General features: G+C 46.0%; 1 protein-coding gene across 1 annotated transcript in view; it reads left to right on the top strand.

Annotated features, from left to right (window-relative positions):
• pigk (phosphatidylinositol glycan anchor biosynthesis, class K) overlaps positions 1-18192 on the top strand; it is a 133285-nt gene continuing 115093 nt past the window's right edge. The window contains exons 1-5 of the mRNA XM_080195161.1: positions 1-125; positions 10264-10317; positions 13405-13496; positions 14573-14708; positions 15948-16059. Of these exons, the coding sequence (XP_080051287.1) occupies positions 18-125; positions 10264-10317; positions 13405-13496; positions 14573-14708; positions 15948-16059 (502 nt within the window). The 5' untranslated portion in view covers positions 1-17. The remainder of the gene's footprint in view (positions 126-10263; positions 10318-13404; positions 13497-14572; positions 14709-15947; positions 16060-18192) is intronic.

Raw genomic sequence — 18192 nt, forward strand, 5'->3', positions numbered from 1 at the left:
TTCTACTTCCGGTCAAGATGGCGGCCCCCAGAGCCGGTTGGAGGCCGCTGCTCTGTCTGTGGAGCCTGGGGATTGTTTGGAGTCTTCTGGCCGGCCGCGGCGCTTCGGAGGCGGAAGGAGTCCAGGTGAGGAGACTCCGCCGGGGTTTAGCCCTCGCCGAAAGGTCGGCGGTTCCCGGGCCGGGCGAGGTCTTAGGGCCAGGGCTGAGGCTGGAGCTGGGGGAGTGAAGCAGCCCCCGGAGCTCCGGCTGCTCTCAGCCTGGCCCAGAGAGGGGCTGGACCGTCATTTAACCCCGAATTGGAGACAATGTTGACCATTCCCCTGGTTATTGGGGAGAGGGCAGGTGTTGATGATGCACTCTGTAGGTGAATAGCCCACACACAGCATTGCTTGTGTCAGTCTGTGTTTAGAGAGGAACGTCTGCATTCCGCCAACATTTCTGAGTGTGATGAACAATATGATAGGGACCAGATAATTTTGTGCTGTTGATTGAAGGATTGATATTGGCCAGGACAAGACCCACAACAGCGCAGAGTCGCTGAGCAGAGACTGATAGCCAAGTTCCACACACATGAGGACGGCCTCAACCAGGATCTTGGGTTCATGTCACACTACCTGTAACCCCCACGACTTACCTGGGCTTGCAAAATCTCACTAACTGACTTGTCTGGAGACAACACACATCTCTTTAACCTGTGCTTAACTCTCTCTCTACTCACATTGTCTGTACCTTAAGACTTGGTTACCTGTAAAGACTTGCATTCTAACCATTATTTTGTAAATTGAGCTTGTGTCTTTATATGCCCTGTTTGTATACAGAACTCCTACTTGCCTGATGAAGGGGCAACATTTCGAAAGGTAGTAGATTTTGCTACCAGATAAACCTGTGGGATTTTAACCTGGTGTTGTGAGATTTCTTGTTGTGTTTACCCCGTCCAACGCTGGTATCTCCACATCATGGTTTAGGTCTGGCCAGATAACGATGGCAGAACTGCAGACTAAGCCAGTTGCAACGTTGCCAACACTTACAATAATCAAAAGTTTAAAATTCTCAGCTGCAGAAATATTATCTGGAAAGGAAGAATGTGCAGGGTTACAGAAAGAAGGTGGGGAAATGGCTCATGTGTGATTGCTCATTTGGAGAGACTGGGCAAATGGCTGGCTCCTGTGCTGTAACAGTTCATGCCCCTGCCTACATCAGAGGATGAAGTAGTAATGGTTGAGAGCTTCAAGTTTCCAGGTGTCCAGATTACCACCAAGCTGTCCTGGTTCCCCCATGCTGACACTATAGCTAAGAAAGCCCGTCAACACCTTCTTTCTCAGAAGACTAAGGAAATTTGGCATGTCAGTTACAGCTCTCACCAGTTTCTACAGATGCACCATAGAAAGTATCCTTTCGGGATGTGTCGCAGCTTGGAATGACTCCTGCTCTGACCGTAAGAAACTACAAAGGGCTGTAAACATAATCCAGTCCATCACGCAAACCAGTCTCCCGTCCATTGACTCTGTCTATACTTCCAAAACAGCCAGCGTAATTAAGGACCCTACGCATCCTGGACACATACTCTTGTACCTTCTGTCGGGAAAAAGATACAAAAATCTGAGGTCAGGTACCCCCCCCCCCCCCCCCCCATTGACTCAAAAACAACTTCTTCCCTCCTGCCATCAGACTTTTGAGTGGACCTACATTATATTAAGCTGATCTTTCTCTGCACCCTAGCTATGCCTATAACCCTATATTCTGCACCATCTCCTTTCCTTCTCCCCTATGGACTCTATGAATGTATGCTTTGTCTGTGTAGCAAGTAAGAAACAATACTTTTCACTGCATACTAATACATGTGATGATAATAAATCAAATCAGTTCTATGAAGTTAGTTCATTCCAGATTACAACTGGCTGCATCATCTCCTCCTTCAAACCTCACCTCCCTCTTTTTGCCAGTTATCGTAAATTCATGTGCTGCGGTTTTTGCAGGATCCTTAGAGAGAGAGCAGATCAATAGGACCAATTGGATAGCTAGTACAGGCATGATGGGCCAAATGGCCCCCTTGTGTGCTGTATAGTTCAGTGATAATTATCTGAATAAATGCCTGCTTTCATTTCATTAAAGATTTTTTTGTACTGCATACTGAATTATGTTCTGAGCGCAGAGTAATTGGATAGATGTTCTGAAAGACAATTTCCTAAATGTGACTTTTTCATTTGTCGTCTCTACTTTGCATCTTTCTGTTTGTGACTAACAGGATGAAAGATGCCAATGATAAATATCACTGCCATTTTGTTACTGGATCTAGAACCAACTTCCAGTAGATCAGTTGGTTAAAAAAATGCTGTATCCATTGTAGAGGGAGTTTTACTCTTTATTTAACCACACTTCACTTTGGAGTGCATGATGGGACAGTGAAGGGAGAGTTTTACTCTCCCTCTAACCCATACTGTAACTGCTCAGTGAGTGTTTATCCAGCTGACTGGGATGACGCTTGCCTGGTTACCTTTTTATCTATCTACTTGTAGCCAGAGAACCGCTAGCAAAGTCTTCTCTTTCTTCTCCCCCACCATCACCTCTGATGTCCTCCCAGGATCTTTCCCTCTCCTGTTTCTCATCCACAGGCTGCTACTCAGTGAAATTATCTGAAAATACATGGCCAGTTTCCACATCTTCAAGTCACATTTGTACCACACAAGTGCCAGGCAATGGCTGTCTCCAACAAGAAAAAATTTAATCATTGCCCCTTGATATGCAATGACATTAGCATTGCTCAATCCCCCACTATCAACATCCAGGGTGTTACCATTGACCAGAAACTGAACTGGACAAGCACTATAAATACGGTGGCTACAAGAGCAGGTCAGAGACTGGGACTTCTGTCACAAGTAATTCACCTCTTGACCTCAGTGTGGATTAGCTGGCAGAGGTAGTCACAGCTATCTTCAATCTCTCTCTACAACAATTGGAGTCTCTATCTGCTTCAAGAAGTCAATCGTCATCCCAGTACCAAAGAAAAGCCAAGCAGTGGGCCTTAATGACTATCGGCTGGTGGCTCTGACATCCATCATTATGAAATGCTTCAAAAGGTTAATCATGGCACGAATCAATTCCAGCCTTTCAGGCTGTCCGGATCTGCTACATGTTGCCTATGCCGTAACAGGTCCACAGCAGACACCATCTCCTCGGCCCTGCACTCAATCCTGAAACGCCTAAATAACAAAGACATCTCTTATTTATTGACTACAGCTCAGCCTTCCTGCAAAACTCCTCTCCAAACTCTGTGGCCTGGGCCTCGGCTCCTCTCTCTGCAACTGGATTCTGAACTTCCTAACTCAGAGGCCACAATCAGTAAGGACAGGGAACAACACCTCCAGGATCATCCTCAAGACCAGTGCCCCACAAAGCTGTGTTCTCAGCACCTTACTATACTCCTTGTACACCTATGACTGTGCGGCCAAATTCCCCTCCAATTCGATTTTCAAGTTTGCTGACAACACCATAGTGGATTGGATCTCAAACAATGAAGAGAAAGAGTACAGGAATGAGATAGAGAATCTGGTGCGGCAACAATAATCTCTCTCTCAATGTTAACAAAACAAAGGAGGTTATCATCGACTTCAGGAAGCGTAAAGGAGAACATGCACCTGTCTACATCAAAATGGCCAAAGTAGAAAGGGTCGAGAGCTTCATGTTTTTAGGTGTCCAGATCAACAACAACCTGTCCTGGTCCCCTCCAGTCTGACACAACAATTTAAGAAAGCCCAATAATGCCTCTACTTTCTCAGAAGACTAAGGAAATTTGGCATGTCAACTACAACTCTCACCAATTTTTACAGATGCATGATAGAAGGCATTCTTTCTGGTTATATCTTACTTGATATGGATCCTGCTCTGCCCAAGACCCCAAGAAACTTAAAAAAGGTTATGAATGTAGCTCAATCCATTATGCAAAACAGCCTCCAGAGTCCGTACACTTCCCGCTGCCTTGGAAAAGCAGTGAACCTAATTAAGTACCCCACACACCCCGCACATTCTCTCTTCCTCCTCCTTCCATCATGAAAAAGATACAGAAGTCTGAGGTCACGTACCAACCGACTGGAGAACAGCTTCTTTCTTGCTGCCATCAGACTTTTGAATAGACGTACCTTGCATTAAGTTGATCTTTCTCTACACCCTAGCTATGACTGTAACACCACATTCTGCACTCTCTCTCATTTCCTTCTCTATGAACGATATACTTTGTATAGCGCACAAGAAGCAATACTTTCCACTGTATACTAATACATGTGACAATAATAAATCAAATCAAATCAAACCACCCACTAGGATGTTGATCGTGGGGGATTCAGCAATGGTAATCCAACTGAATGTCACAGGGCGTTGGTTAGATTCTCTCTTTTTGGAGATGATCTTTGCCTGGTACTTGTGTGACGTGAATGTCACTTGGCAGTGCAAATCTGAGTGCTGAGCTGGTCTTGCTACATATGGGCTATTAACATAATATACACCATAGAAACAAAGTAGGCTGGAAAGGCTCAGGTCTGGCAGCAGTAGATTCTGATTTAATTTGATTTATTATCACATGTATTAACAACATTATTGTTTCTTGCACACTATACAGATAAAACATGTGATTCATAGACAAGAAAAGGAGAGGGTGCAGAATGTGCTATGGAGAGAAAATGCTTGGATAATATGTTTTTTTTCTAGGGGAGAAAAGTCAAGTACTAGAGGACATAGGTTTAAGATGCGTAGGGAAAAGTTTAGAGGAGATGTGCGAGGCAAGTTTTTTGCACAAGGTGGTGAACGCCTGCAACGTGCTGCCTGGGGAGGTGGTGGGAGCAGGTACCATAGCAGCATTTAAGGAGCAGCTAGACAAGTACATGAATAGAATGAGAATGGAAGGATATAGACTTCATAAGTGCATTATGGTTTTAGTTTAGGCAGACATCATGATTGACGCAGCTTGGAGGGCTGAAGGGCCTGTTTCTGTGTTGTACTGCTGTTTTATTCAGGTTGATGTTGTTTGTCCATTGTTGTCGATGAGGACCTCGACACCATTAGTCATTTTGAGGCTGGTTGCAGTGTGTCCGAAGGTGACTGATCAGGCCAATTCAGGCACGGAATGTCTTGGCACATATTGGACAGACTTGTGTAGGCACTGTAGTTATTGCGCTGGTGGCTCTGGACTTGCGCAGCTCGAGCTTAGGTTGTGCTTCAGCAATGCACCTTGCTTCGTAAGCTTGACATCCCTTGTGGATGAGGCAGTGTCAGGTAGGGTGGCTTTGTGCCAACAGGACAATGATGATGATGATGGTGTCGAGATTAGCGCTTGATTTGGATTAAAGTGAGGGAGAGTTGCGCAGCATCAGCCTCACTCACTCTTCCCAATTCCCATCCAGTGGGAGGACAAGAGTCAAGATGGCTGGAGATGAGGCACAGTGGATGACCAGGACGTCTTTTGTATCTTGCCCTGCTTTTCATGTTCCATGACACTTGCAGAGACTGCATTCTTGACCGTTGGATCTTCCATTGGTCTTGTCTAGTCAATCCACCGGAGTCTGTCTTCACATGCTGGGATAGATGTCTCCCCATCTTGTCGAGGATTGAGACCTATCGGCTACCCTCACTTGGTTTAGCCGGCTTGTCGATGCTGTTGCCTGGGGAGTGGCTGCTCTCGCATGCAAACAGCTATGGGGAGTGACAGGTGAGAGCTGAGTGCCAGGTGGGGGAAAAAGGATGGACAAACCTCCCTGAAAGGACGCGACATGTTCCCCCACCAGAGGTACAACTCCTCCCTGACACCCCATACACCCATACGATTTGACCTTTTATCAGAACTCAGCACTTGGTTGAACTGAAGGATGTGAGTGAATAAGTTAGATTGTTAATGACAGCTTTACTAGTGCCGCCTCACAGATGGAACTTCATAACTAGTAGGGTTTGGACCTACAATCCCAAAATTTCTCAATCAGTCCCTAACCACCAAGCTACATTACTAATGAAGCTATTAAGGCAGGGACATGTATTTATTCAGGATATTCTTACATTCTTGGAACATTCCAGAGCAAATAACAACCAGCAATGTGTTGTAGTGTAGGGAAATGTAATCGGCAGTTAGTGAACATCAAAGATTGTACAGACAGAGGAGATGTGTGGCCAGTTAATTTGTTTTGATGCAGGTTAAGGGGAATGTTGGCCACAACACTGGATTCCGGATCCATTCACAATCTTTTACATTGACCCCATCATACAGAAGGGGGCCTCAGTTTAAAATCTTAGCTGAGCGAAAGCACTCCTGACAGTGTGGCACTCTCTCAATACTGTACTCGAATATCAGCCAAGGTTATGTGCTCAGGTCCTGGAGTGAAATGCAACCAAAAGACCCCAGCTGTCACAATTCTGTACATACACTTGTGTACAGCTCTGGTCACGCTGTTATAGAGAGAATATCATTAAACTAGAAAGAGTTCAGAAAAGATTTACTAGAATGTTACTGAGACTTGATGGTTTGAGTTATAAGGAGAGGCTGGATCGTCTGGCGCGTAGGAGGCCGAGGGGTGATCTTGTAGAGGTCTGTAAAATAATGAGGGGTAAAGATCAGCTAGATAATCAATATCTTTTCCCCGAGGTAGGGGAGTCTAAAACTAGAGGGCATAGGTTTAAGGTGAGAGGGGAGAGATACGAAAGGATCCAGAGGGGCAATTTTTTCACACAGAGGGTGGTGAGCATCTGGAACAAGCTGCCAGAGGTAGTAGTAGAGGCGGGTACAATTTTGTCTTTTAAAAAGCATTTAGCCAGTTACATGGATAAGATGGGTATAGAGAGATATGGGCCAAATGTGGGCAATTGGGACAGTCTTAGGTGTTTTTTAAAAAAAAGGGCAGCACAGACAAGTTGGGCTGAAGGGTATGTTTCCATGCTGTAAACCTCCATGACTGTATAATTCATAGAATCCCTGCAGTACAAAAGGAGGCCATTCGGCTCATTGAGTCTGCACGACTGTCTGACAAAGTATCTTACCCAGGCCCTTTCCCCATAAACCAGACATTTACCATGGTTAATTATTAAACCTACACATCTTGGGACACTAATTTCACTATAGCCAATCCACCTAACCTGCGCGTCTTTGGACTGTGGGAGGAAGCCGGAGGACATACACAGGCACGGGGAGAATGTGCAAACTCCATGTACAGTCCCCGAGGCCGGAATGGAACCTGGCTCCCTGGCACTGTGGGGCAGCAGTGCTAACCACAGTGCCACCCACTGTTGATGGGATTACAACTGCAAAACGTAACAGAGAAAAATGAATGTTTTGAAATGTTCCCAGGCAGACTGCAGGCCCAGAAGAATATTTACCACCCAGGGGTTGTATCGTTGCTCCTTGATGTTGGGGCTGGTTCAATCACATTTATATTAAATCAGTGTGGTTCAGAAACACCCCTGCTACAATGCAGAACTGACGGGTGTAACTGGCTGCTCAGACCTGTTAAGCCAGACACATTGCAGACACACAACTAGACAGCAAAGCAATTACTTACACATGTGCTCACTTTAACATTGTAAAACACTCAGAACACTGACGTTTTATTGGGTAAAACTGAAGATGAGCCAAGGGGGACACTAGTATTTGGTCAAAGAGGTGATTTTCTTTAGGAGAGAGAGGTGAGAGACAGAGGGGTTCAGGAAGAGAACTCCAGCTCTCTGTCTTGGCAACTCACAATAGGCTCGCACATAAGATTCAATCAAGAAAGCATTAAAACAGGAACCTCAATTTGTGTGTCGATAAGGAAAAGGAAGCAAGCCTTGCATTTATATAGCACCTATCATGACCAGACATCTCCAGTGTGTCAATCAAGTCCCTTTGACAGACAGTTGCTGTTGTAATGCATCAAATAGATTCCAAAAACGCAACCTGTAAAATAATTAGTCTCTGCGACTAGATGTATTAAGTCTCAGCATTTTCTCAGAAATGAGATTCTGAATTTAATTTCAGGAGGAGATTCATATCCCAGTTGATCCACGACCTCATTAGCAATGGTGCCAATTTGATTAACTCCAGGCAGCTGGTTCTCTCCACTAGTTACTGCAGATTGCTTAATCCTTCTGTGCAAATCCAATTAGGGTCTTTTATCATTCATCTGCAGAGATACACTCTCTTTAACAAGTAAATTATTTAAAAACTTTTCATTTTTTCCTGTCCCTGAATGATTTCACATTAAAATCAGAGTCTCTACACTGCAAAAGGAGACCATTCAGCCCACTGAGTCTGCACTGACCCTCCAGCAAAGCATCCCTGTAACCCCATGTACTTACCCCACTGATCCCCCTATCTACACATGTAATCCAATTAAACCACATGGGGGGAGGAGGAGGGGGCTATAATGAAACAATAAAAACCATCTCATGTTGTTTTTATTGTTATAGAGGCAGTGGCGTAACGGTACTTTCGCTGGACTAGTAATCTAGAGGTCCGGGGTACTCTGGGGACCCGGGTTTAAATCTCACCATGGCAAATGACATAGAGCCATTGTCGATTGTTGTAAAAACCCATCTGGTTCACTGATGTCCTTTAGGAAAGGAAATTTGCTGTCCTTACCTGGTCTGGTCTAAATGTGACTCCAGAGCCACAGCGGTGTGGTTGACTTTTACATGTCCTTTGAAATGGTCTAGCAAGCCATTCAGCTCAAAGGCAACTAGGGATGGGCAATAAATGCTGCCCCATCCAGTCACATCCTATGAATGAATTTAAAAAAAAATTAACATTGCTATCGAGTTCACCCATTTTATGTTCTTCTGCAGTTTTGGGAGGTCAGTTTGTTTTAGCAATTACTGTTTTGTAAGAGCATTGAGTGCAATTATTCTCAAGAGGTTTTCTTCTCCCACTCAATAAAGCCAGATAGAAGGGCCGAATGGCTCACTGCTGTTGCTGCCAACATTTCTGGTTCTATCACTGTTCTTAAAGCAAATTCTCGCTCTGCGTATGTGTCTGTGTGTATGTCTTGCTCTGCCTATGTGCGTGTGTGCTTGTTTGTGTGTCTATCTCTCTCTCTCTTGCTCTGCCTGTGCCTGTGTCTCTCTCTGGCTCTGTGTGTGTGTGTGTGTGTGTCTCTCTCTCTCATATTCTGCCTATGTGCCTGTGTCCCTCTCTCTCTGTCGCTCTGCCTGTGTGTCTGTCTCTCTCTTTCTCACTCTGCCTGTGTGTTTGTGTGTCTTCCGCCCTTGCTCTGCCTGTGTGTGTGTCTGCCTCTCTCACTGTGCCTGGGTGTGTATGTCTGTCTCTCTCTCACTCTGCCTGTGTGTATCTCGTTCTCTGTCTTGGTCTGCCTGTGTGTGTATGTGTCTCTTTATCTCTCTCTGCCTGTGTGTGTCTCTCTCTCTCTGTCTCTCGCTCTGCCTGTGGGTGTCTCTCTCTCTCGCCCTCTCTCTCTCACTCTGCTTGTATGTATGTGTCTCTCTCGCTCTCTCTTCCTCTGCTTGCATGTGTGTGTCTCTTTCTCTCCTCCTGCCTGCCTCTGTGTGTGTCTGTGTCTGTGTGTGTCTGTGTCTGTGTGTGTCTGTGTCTGTGTGTGTCTGTGTCTGTGTGTGTCTGTGTCTGTGTGTGTCTGTGTCTGTGTGTGTCTGTGTCTGTGTGTGTCTGTGTCTGTGTGTGTCTGTGTCTGTGTGTGTCTGTCTGTGTCTGTGTCTGTGTGTGTCTGTGTCTGTGTGTGTCTGTGTGTGTCTGTGTGTGTCTGTGTGTGTCTGTGTGTGTCTGTGTGTGTCTGTGTCTGTGTCTGTGTCTGTGTCTGTGTCTGTGTGTGTCTGTGTGTGTCTGTGTGTGTCTGTGTCTGTGTGTGTCTGTGTCTGTGTGTGTCTGTGTCTGTGTGTGTCTGTGTCTGTGTGTGTCTGTGTCTGTGTCTGTGTGTGTCTGTGTCTGTGTCTGTGTGTGTCTGTGTCTGTCTACCTTGCTCTGTACGTGAGACTGTGTGTATGTTTTGCTGTCTCAGCTTCCAGTGCTGCCTTGTGAAGCCTCATGGCTGAAGCAAAGTACTGATGGTCACCCAGTGCCTCTGAAACCTTTGGAAGTTCTCATTCTGGTCTAATCTGAACCTAACACAAATTAAATCGCTCGATTATAGACGTCTGGATCCCTCCCAAATTTAAAGGAAAATAACTTTACAAAGTTTGGATTTAAACACAACATGTGACTGAGAAGCAAACAAAAAAAAACAGTTTGTCGTGAAGTTCAGAATATTTCCTAATTGATAAGTGTTTTGTTTTTGTTCACACAGACTCGAGTAAAACAGTTCTTCAGAAGCGGTCACACGAACAACTGGGCTGTACTGGTGAGATTGAACAAGACACAAGACAATTGTGATAGTTTTGCACTGGTTGATGGGGCTTGTCCCAATAACTCAGCTGCCTTATATTGTTTCCAAAAAATGCATGTTTGAAATTTTCATCATGGTCTCGTTTCTATCTCTGCAACTTCCTCCAGCCCTACAATCTGCCGATAACTGAGTACTCGTCCAATTCTAGTGTCTCAGGCTACCCCAGTTCTTTGCCCCCCACCACAAGTAGCTGTATCTTCAGCTGCCGAGACTTTAATTCCTGCCTCAGACCTCACTGGAACTCTACCACTTTCGTCTATAAGATTCTTCTTGAAACGTAGATCTTTGACCACTCAGCATGCCTGGACACACATGTCTCTCAGCACCAGTGACCGTGTTCGATTCCAGTCTTGGGTCACTGTCTGTGTGGTGTTTGCACATTCTCCCCTGGTGCACCAGGTCCCTTTCACAGTCCATAGGTATGCAGGTTAGGTGGATAGACCATGCTAAATTGCCCCTTAGTGTCCTTGATGTGAGTTAGGCGAATTAGCCGCGATAATGCACAGGGACGGGGGTAGGGGAGGGCCTGGGTGGGATGGTCTTTCAGAGAGTTGGTGCAGAATCGATGGGCTGAATGGCCTCCATCTGCACTATGACTTTACTGTGATTTCAAGAGCAGATCAGACACTGGGACAAGTAACTCACTTCATGACTCCCTAAATACTGTCCATTTATAAGACACAAGTCAGGAGTGAGATGGAATACTCTCCCCTTCCGTCGATGAGGGCAGCTCCAATAACATTCAAGAAACTAGTCACAGAACCAAAGAATACTACTCGTTGAGTCAGCTCATCGAGTCTGCCCCGATGCATGAAAGGCCCTGACTTGCCCACCTAATTCCACTTGCCAGCACTTGGCCCATAGCCTTGAATGTTATGGTGTGCCAAGTACTCATCCAGGAAAAAGAAGTTTGCTTGATACTGATTAAACAGTAGTAGCACATAGTGGTAACAGTATGTATCATGTTCAGGATGCACTGTAGCATTTGCTAAGGTTTCTTCGACATGGGCGGCATGGTGGCACAGTGGTTAGCACTGCTGCCTCACAGCACCAGGGACCTGGATTCGATTCCAGCCTCAGGTCACTGTCTATGTGGAGTTTGCACATTCTCCTCGTGTCTGCATGCGTTTCCTCTGTGTGCTTTGGTTTGTTCCCACGGTGCAAAAATGTGCGGGTTAGGTTGATTGGCCATGGTAAATTGACTCTAATGTCAGGGGGGATTAGCAGGGTAAATATGCATGGTTACAGGAATAGGGTCTGGGTGAGATTGTGGTCGATGGGCCAAAAGGCCTCTTTCTGCACTGTAAGGATTCTATGACAACATCTTCCAAATCCGTGACCTGTACCACCTAGAGGGACAAGGGCAACAGGGGCATGGGAACCCCACCACTTGGAAATTTCCCTCTAACCCCTACCACATCCTGACTTGGAACTATAATATCATTCCTTCAGTGTCACTAGGTCAAAAACCTGGACTACCCTTATGTACTGACAGCATATAGACTGCAGCTGTTGATGAAGATTCACCACCTCCTCAAGGATACTTAGAAATAGGGAATACTGGCCTAGCCAGCAAAGTTCACATCCTATGAATGGAACAATATCTCCTTATGCAGTTTGATGTCAAGTTTTGTTTGGTAACACTCCTGTAAGACGCCTTGGAACATTCTAACATATTAAAGGTGTTACATAAATACAAATCGTTGTTGAATAAGGTGACTGACAGTGCTGGGGAACGAAGGCCTATCGCTTTCTACCCCCTGGTGCCCATCTCTGCTGCTCTGGTTAAGCAGAATGCTCTGAAGCACAGTAAACCTGTTATCAATTTAAGTGGTTGCGTGATTGCTTTAAGAGGCAGTCACGTGATTTGATAGTGATGTCATTGGGATGTTCCACAGGCTCCTGCCTTAGTTACGTTTTCTGCTGCAGTTACTCCCAAAATAACCCTGCTGTTATTTTAAATCTGCGTGAATAAACCACGCCCTTTTCTTTTGTGTAAAACCCACAGCCCGCAACATAGTTAGGACATTGCAGACCTCTCTTTTCAATAATGTTCTATAAAACAAACTTGGCTAGCATGTGGAGATCTAAAGCTCCCTCTACGTTGTTCCATTAAGTGCTTCCAGTTCAGTTTGTTTAGGTATGAAGCTGCCTCTATATTGTCTTAGCCTTACCCTCTGATACCCTGACCTAGTGAGAGGTATCTGAACAATAAGTAAGTGGACCTCTTCATAAGTTGATAAGATATAGGAGCAGAATTAGGCCATTCAGCCCATCAAGTCCGCTCTGTCATTCGGTCATGGCTGATATGCTCCTCATCCCTATTTTCCTGCCTTCTCCCCATAACCTTTCAACCCATTGCCAATTAAAAATCTGTCTAACTCTTCCTTAAATTTACTCACTGTCCCAGCATTCATCGCACTTTGGGGGAATTCCACAGATTCACAACCCTTTGGGAGAAGTAGTTTCTCCTCAACTCTGGTTTAAATTTGCTACCCCGTATCCTAAGATTATGACCTCTCGCCCTCGAGTGCCCCACAAGAGGAAGCATACGCTCCACGTCTATTTTATCCATATCTTTTAACATCATGTCCACGCAGCTGAAAGCTGGATTCAGGTTAATGATACATCTGAAAGATGCTGCTTCAAGCTCCAGGGACCTGGGTCTGATTTCTGGCTTTGGTCACTCCCTGTGCCTGCGTGGTTTTCCTCTGGGTGCTCTGTTTCCTCACACATTCTGAAAGATGTGCTGGTTAGGTGCATTGACCGAAACAAGCACCGGGCTGTGGCAACTAGAGGAATTTCACAGTAACTTCATTTGTAATGTTAATGTAAGCCTTACTTGTGACTTCAATCTTATATATCTCTAAACTATAAATGTTAGTGGTTTGACTGGGGTGCCTCAATCAGCTGGTAGCTGATCATTTTGCAATTACTGTTGGAGTAGAATTTGTTGCCGTGCATCCTTGCACCTTGTCATGACTGGATGGCCTGCCTTGATGTAGTGTTAATTGTTCTGCTCTTCTGGTTTCTACTCCCAAGGTGTGCACATCCAGATTCTGGTTCAACTATCGTCATGTTGCCAATACGCTGTCAATTTATAGAAGCGTTAAGAGACTCGGCATCCCAGACAGGTAAGAGAAACTCCAGCAGATTATAAACAGCCCACCTCGTTCTTCAGTCCGTGGAACCCAGTAGAGAGAAACCTGACCACGCTGTAAATGCCCTGTGCCATCTGGTGTTGATGTGATAGTTTTTCTGGTCACTCGTGTAACTCGGGGCATACTTGCATTACTCAAAGGCAAGTTCATTCTTTCCTCTTTATGTCCCGTCCCTCGACACGGCAGGTTGTCCCACTGGGTTTTGCAGCCAGCCAAGTATCTTGGACGTGCACCATTGCTGCAAACTAGTAAAATGTCATCCAATTTGTGCACAGCAAGCTCCCACAAATTGCAATGGGATAAATGACCAGTAATTTCTCTTTGTGATGTCAGTTGAGGGATCATCATTAGCCATGGCACCAAGCAGAACCCTCCTGCATGTCTTTGAAATTGTGCCTTGAGATATTTAACATCCAGAGAGTCATAGAGGTTTACAGCATGGAAACAGGTCCTTCGGCCCAACTTGACCACCCAGCTGAAAGGGCAGCTGTTATCAGGTTAACGATACATCTGGGAGACACAGTATTGGGGTGGCATGGCAGCACAGTGGGGTTAGCACTGCTGCTTCACAGCACCAGGGATCCGGGTTTGATTCTTGGCTTGGATCACTGTCTGTGTGGAGTTTGCACGTTCTCCCCGTGCCTGTGTGGGTTTCCTCCGGGTGCTCTAGTTACCTCCCGCAGTCTGAAAGACATGCTGGTTAGGTGCATTGACCATGCTAAATTCTCCCTCAGTGTACCTGAACAGGCGCCGGAATGTGGCAACCAGGGGAATTTCACAGCAACTTCATTACAGTGTTAATGTAAGCCTACTTGTGACAGAAATAAATAAACTTCAAACTCTTAAATCTAACAATAATACCGCTAGGCCATCACCTCCCCACTTTTTTTTTGTTATGGGTTTCAGAGTGGAGATTGAGGTGAAAGTAGAGGAGTATTTCAGAGACTTGTTGCTGAACATATTGGGTAACATGGGTTTTCCAGTTGTATCTGGTGACTGTGGAATGCATATTGAGCTCTGGAGCTAACGCTAACCTCTCTCTGTTCCAGCCACATCGTGTTGATGCTCGCTGATGACATGGCGTGTAACCCCCGGAACCCCAAACCCGCCACCATCTTCAGTCACAAGAACATGGAGCTGAATGTCTATGGAGACAATGTTGAGGTTGACTACCGGGGCTATGAGGTCAGAGTGCTCGCTGTATGGTGTAGCTTTTTGTTGGTGTAAAATTATCCCTTTTACCCCCATTTAGTAATTAAAATATAACATACCTTTATGGAACTGTTGAGAGAGGAGGGGGGAAAGTGGGGGAATAGGAGGTGAAGGAGACGGGGGTAATGAAGAGAGAGAAACGGGGGTAATGGGGAGAGAGAGAGAGAAGGACAGAGGTAATGGAGAGAGAGAGAGAAAGACGGGGGTAATAGAGAGAGAGAGAGAGAGATGAGGGTAATGGAGAGAGAGAGAAAAACGGGGGTAATGGAGAGAGAGAGAGACGGGGCAAGGAGGAGCGAAGGAAGGGTAGAGGTGGGGGAGGGTAAAGGAGGAAACTGAGATGGGGGAGTAAAGGAGGAGTGGAATGGGGGCTGAAGGAGGGAGGATGGGGGCAGCAACTGACAGCTCCCTTCCCACAACTCTGGTATTCTCCAAATGTACACCTTGTGGTCACACTACACCTGATTATGAAACGAGGGTAACATCAGGAAAAGATTGAGGAAGCATTGATATAATGCTCACACTTTTGTGGGAAGCCTGGATTGACCAGATTGTCTTTGTCTTTGTGTGTTCATTATTGTTTGTTTCCGATTTCCACCGGTCACAGTGCCTGTAATGCAGCTTCATTGACTATTTGTCTATTTATGTCTGTAAACACTGAGGAGCTCCACACTGTGATTTCTCACTTTGTGTGTGAATTTGGAAAGGAACCCTCTTCTCCCAGGATGAATAGGGCAATGTTATTGGACTGGAATAAAGGGAACCTCACTCTCTCTGGCTAAGCTCTACCTGATGTGAGAATGTTTAATATCGACACTGCATGTCCAGCGCTGACCTCTTATCAAGATTGCAAAGAACCCAGTGACTTACAGCAAAAAGAACTGAATTTATACGCACAAGATCACATTTCTCAAAACATTCAGCTGATTACTTTGACGGGCAGTTGCTATGTGGATAAACGCAGCTGCAAAATGTGACCAGATCCAGAACAGGCAAACATGTTTCCTGCATTGTTAGTTGGAGGATGGACGGTAGTGGGGGGGAGCAGTGACTGGGGGGAGTGGGGGGGCAGTGGCTGGGGGGGAGGGGATGGTGGCTGGAGGGGAGGGGCAGTAGCTGGGGGGCAGTGTTGTTGGGGGGGGGGGTGGTGGGATGAGGTGTGGGCCTGGACATTAGAGGGGATTTAGCCTCACTGATTTATTTTCTTCTCAGGTTACTGTTGAAAACTTCTTACGGGTGTTGACGGGTCGACTGCCTCTCAGTACACCCCGATCCAAACGCCTGCTTTCAGATGACAGGAGTAATATTCTCATCTACATGACGGGTAGGTACGGTGAGGGAGTCTCCTAATATTAAACTAGCCGGAAAGAATGTGTTTAGATAGTGGATCTCTCAACCTCAGAATTTCTCAAAGCACTGTTGTAATGTATAAAAGGTGACGGCCAATTTGTGCACAGCAAGCTTCCACAACCCATCTGAGAATGATCAGATAACTCCCCCTGATTTAAGAACATAAGAACATAAGAAATAGGAGCAGGAGTAGGCCATCTAGCCCTTCGAGCCTGCCCCACCATTCAATAAGATCATGGCTGATCTGAAGTGGATCAGTTCCACTTTCCCGCTTTCTCCCCGTAACCCTTAATTCCCTTGTCTGTCAGAAATCTTATCTACCTGTGACTTAAATATATTTAGCGAGATAGCCTCCACCACTTCAACGGGCAGAGAATTCCAGAGATTCACCACCCTTTGAGTGAAGAAGTTCCTCCTCAACTCTGATCTAAACTGCGACCCCCCCCCCCCCCCCCCCTTTATTTTGAGGCTGTGCCCTCTAGTCCTGCTATCCTTTCTAAGCGGGAAGAATCTCTCTACCTCTACCCTATCCATCCCCTTCATTATCTTGTACGTCTCTATAAGATCTCCCCTCATCCTTCTAAACTCCAACGAGTACAGACCCAGTCTATTTAGTCTCTCTTCATAGGCTAACCTCCTCATCTCCGGTATCAGCCTAGTGAACCTCCTCTGCACTCCCTCCAAGGCCAATATATCCTTGCGCAAGTGCAGCGACCAGAACTGCACACAGTACTCCAGCTGCGGCCTCACCGGTACTCTGTACAGTTGCAGTAAGACCTCCCTACTTTTATATTCTATCCCCCTTGCTATAAAGGCCAACATTCCATTCGCCTTCTTGATCACCTGCAGACTAGGTTTTTGCGACTCGTGCACAAGGACCCCCAGGTCCCTCTGCACTGTAGCATGCTGCAGCTTTTCACCTTTTAAATAATAATCCCTCCTAGCATTATTTCTGCCAAAGTGGATAACTTCACACTTGCCAACATTATACTCCATCTGCCAGGTCCTCGCCCACTCGCTCAGCCTATCCAGATCCCTCTGCAGACTTTCCACACCCTCCATACAATTTGCTTTTCCACTCATCTTTGTGTCGTCAGCAAATTTCATTACCCTACACCCAGCCCCCTCCTCCAGATCGTCTATGTAAATGGTAAACAGTTGAGGCCCCAGCACCGATCCCTGCTGCACTCCACTAGTCACCAACCGCCAACCAGAATAGCACCCAGTGATAGCAACTCTCTGCTTCCTATTAGACAACCAATCCTCTATCTACACTAACACCTTACCCCCAACTCCGTTCCCCCTAACCTTCTTCAGCAAGTTAGGATTAACTATTGCCAAGAATACGAGGGATAATCTACCTACTCTTCTTTAACGTGCTACCTTGGGATCTTTGCGGGCAGACAGGGCCTCAGCATAATATCGCCCCCGAAAACTGATGCTTTTGACATTGCAGCATTCCTGCAGTGCGGTGGTCAGTCTAGGGTTTTGTGCCCACATCCCTGGATCTTTCAGCTCTGTTTGAACAAGCTGTGGTTATGTGCCTTTCAAAGCGTGAGTTTCCGATCTTCCAGTTTGAAGAACTTACTTTTGAATTCTTTCCAAATGTCGCTTCCAGTTGGATGTCTTCAACAATCTTGCCTCCTGAGGTTCCTTTCCTCTGGATTTCCGAAGTATTGTCAGGCTTCACCTTCCAAGCACGCACTCAGATCTTCGTCCGTGCCAAGCAGAACGCCACTGCTCCAGAAGGGTACCTTTGCTCTTACGGCTCACCAATGTGTGGCTGCCTTCTCAGATTTTCTGGCCTTTTCTCAAGCCCGCTTTATTTCAAGTCAGCTCTCCCCATGCTATTTTTTAATTTGGGGCAGCACAGTGGTTAGCACTGCTGCCTCACAGCACCAGGGACCCATTCTGGCCTTGGGAACTGTGGAGTTTGCACATTCTCTCCATGTCTGTGTGGTTTCCTCTGGGTGCTCCAGTTCCCTCCCAAACTCCAAAGATGTGTGGGTTAGATGGATTGGCCGTGCTAAATTGCCCCTTTGTGTCTCAAGATGTAGCACTTGGAGCGAATGAGATCAAGGGTTATGGGGAGAAAGTAGGTTTAGAA

The sequence above is a fragment of the Carcharhinus amblyrhynchos genome, chromosome 9 (genome assembly GCF_965287045.1).
Source record: "Carcharhinus amblyrhynchos chromosome 9, sCarAmb.v2.hapA, whole genome shotgun sequence".
Taxonomy (NCBI): Eukaryota; Metazoa; Chordata; class Chondrichthyes; order Carcharhiniformes; family Carcharhinidae; genus Carcharhinus; species Carcharhinus amblyrhynchos.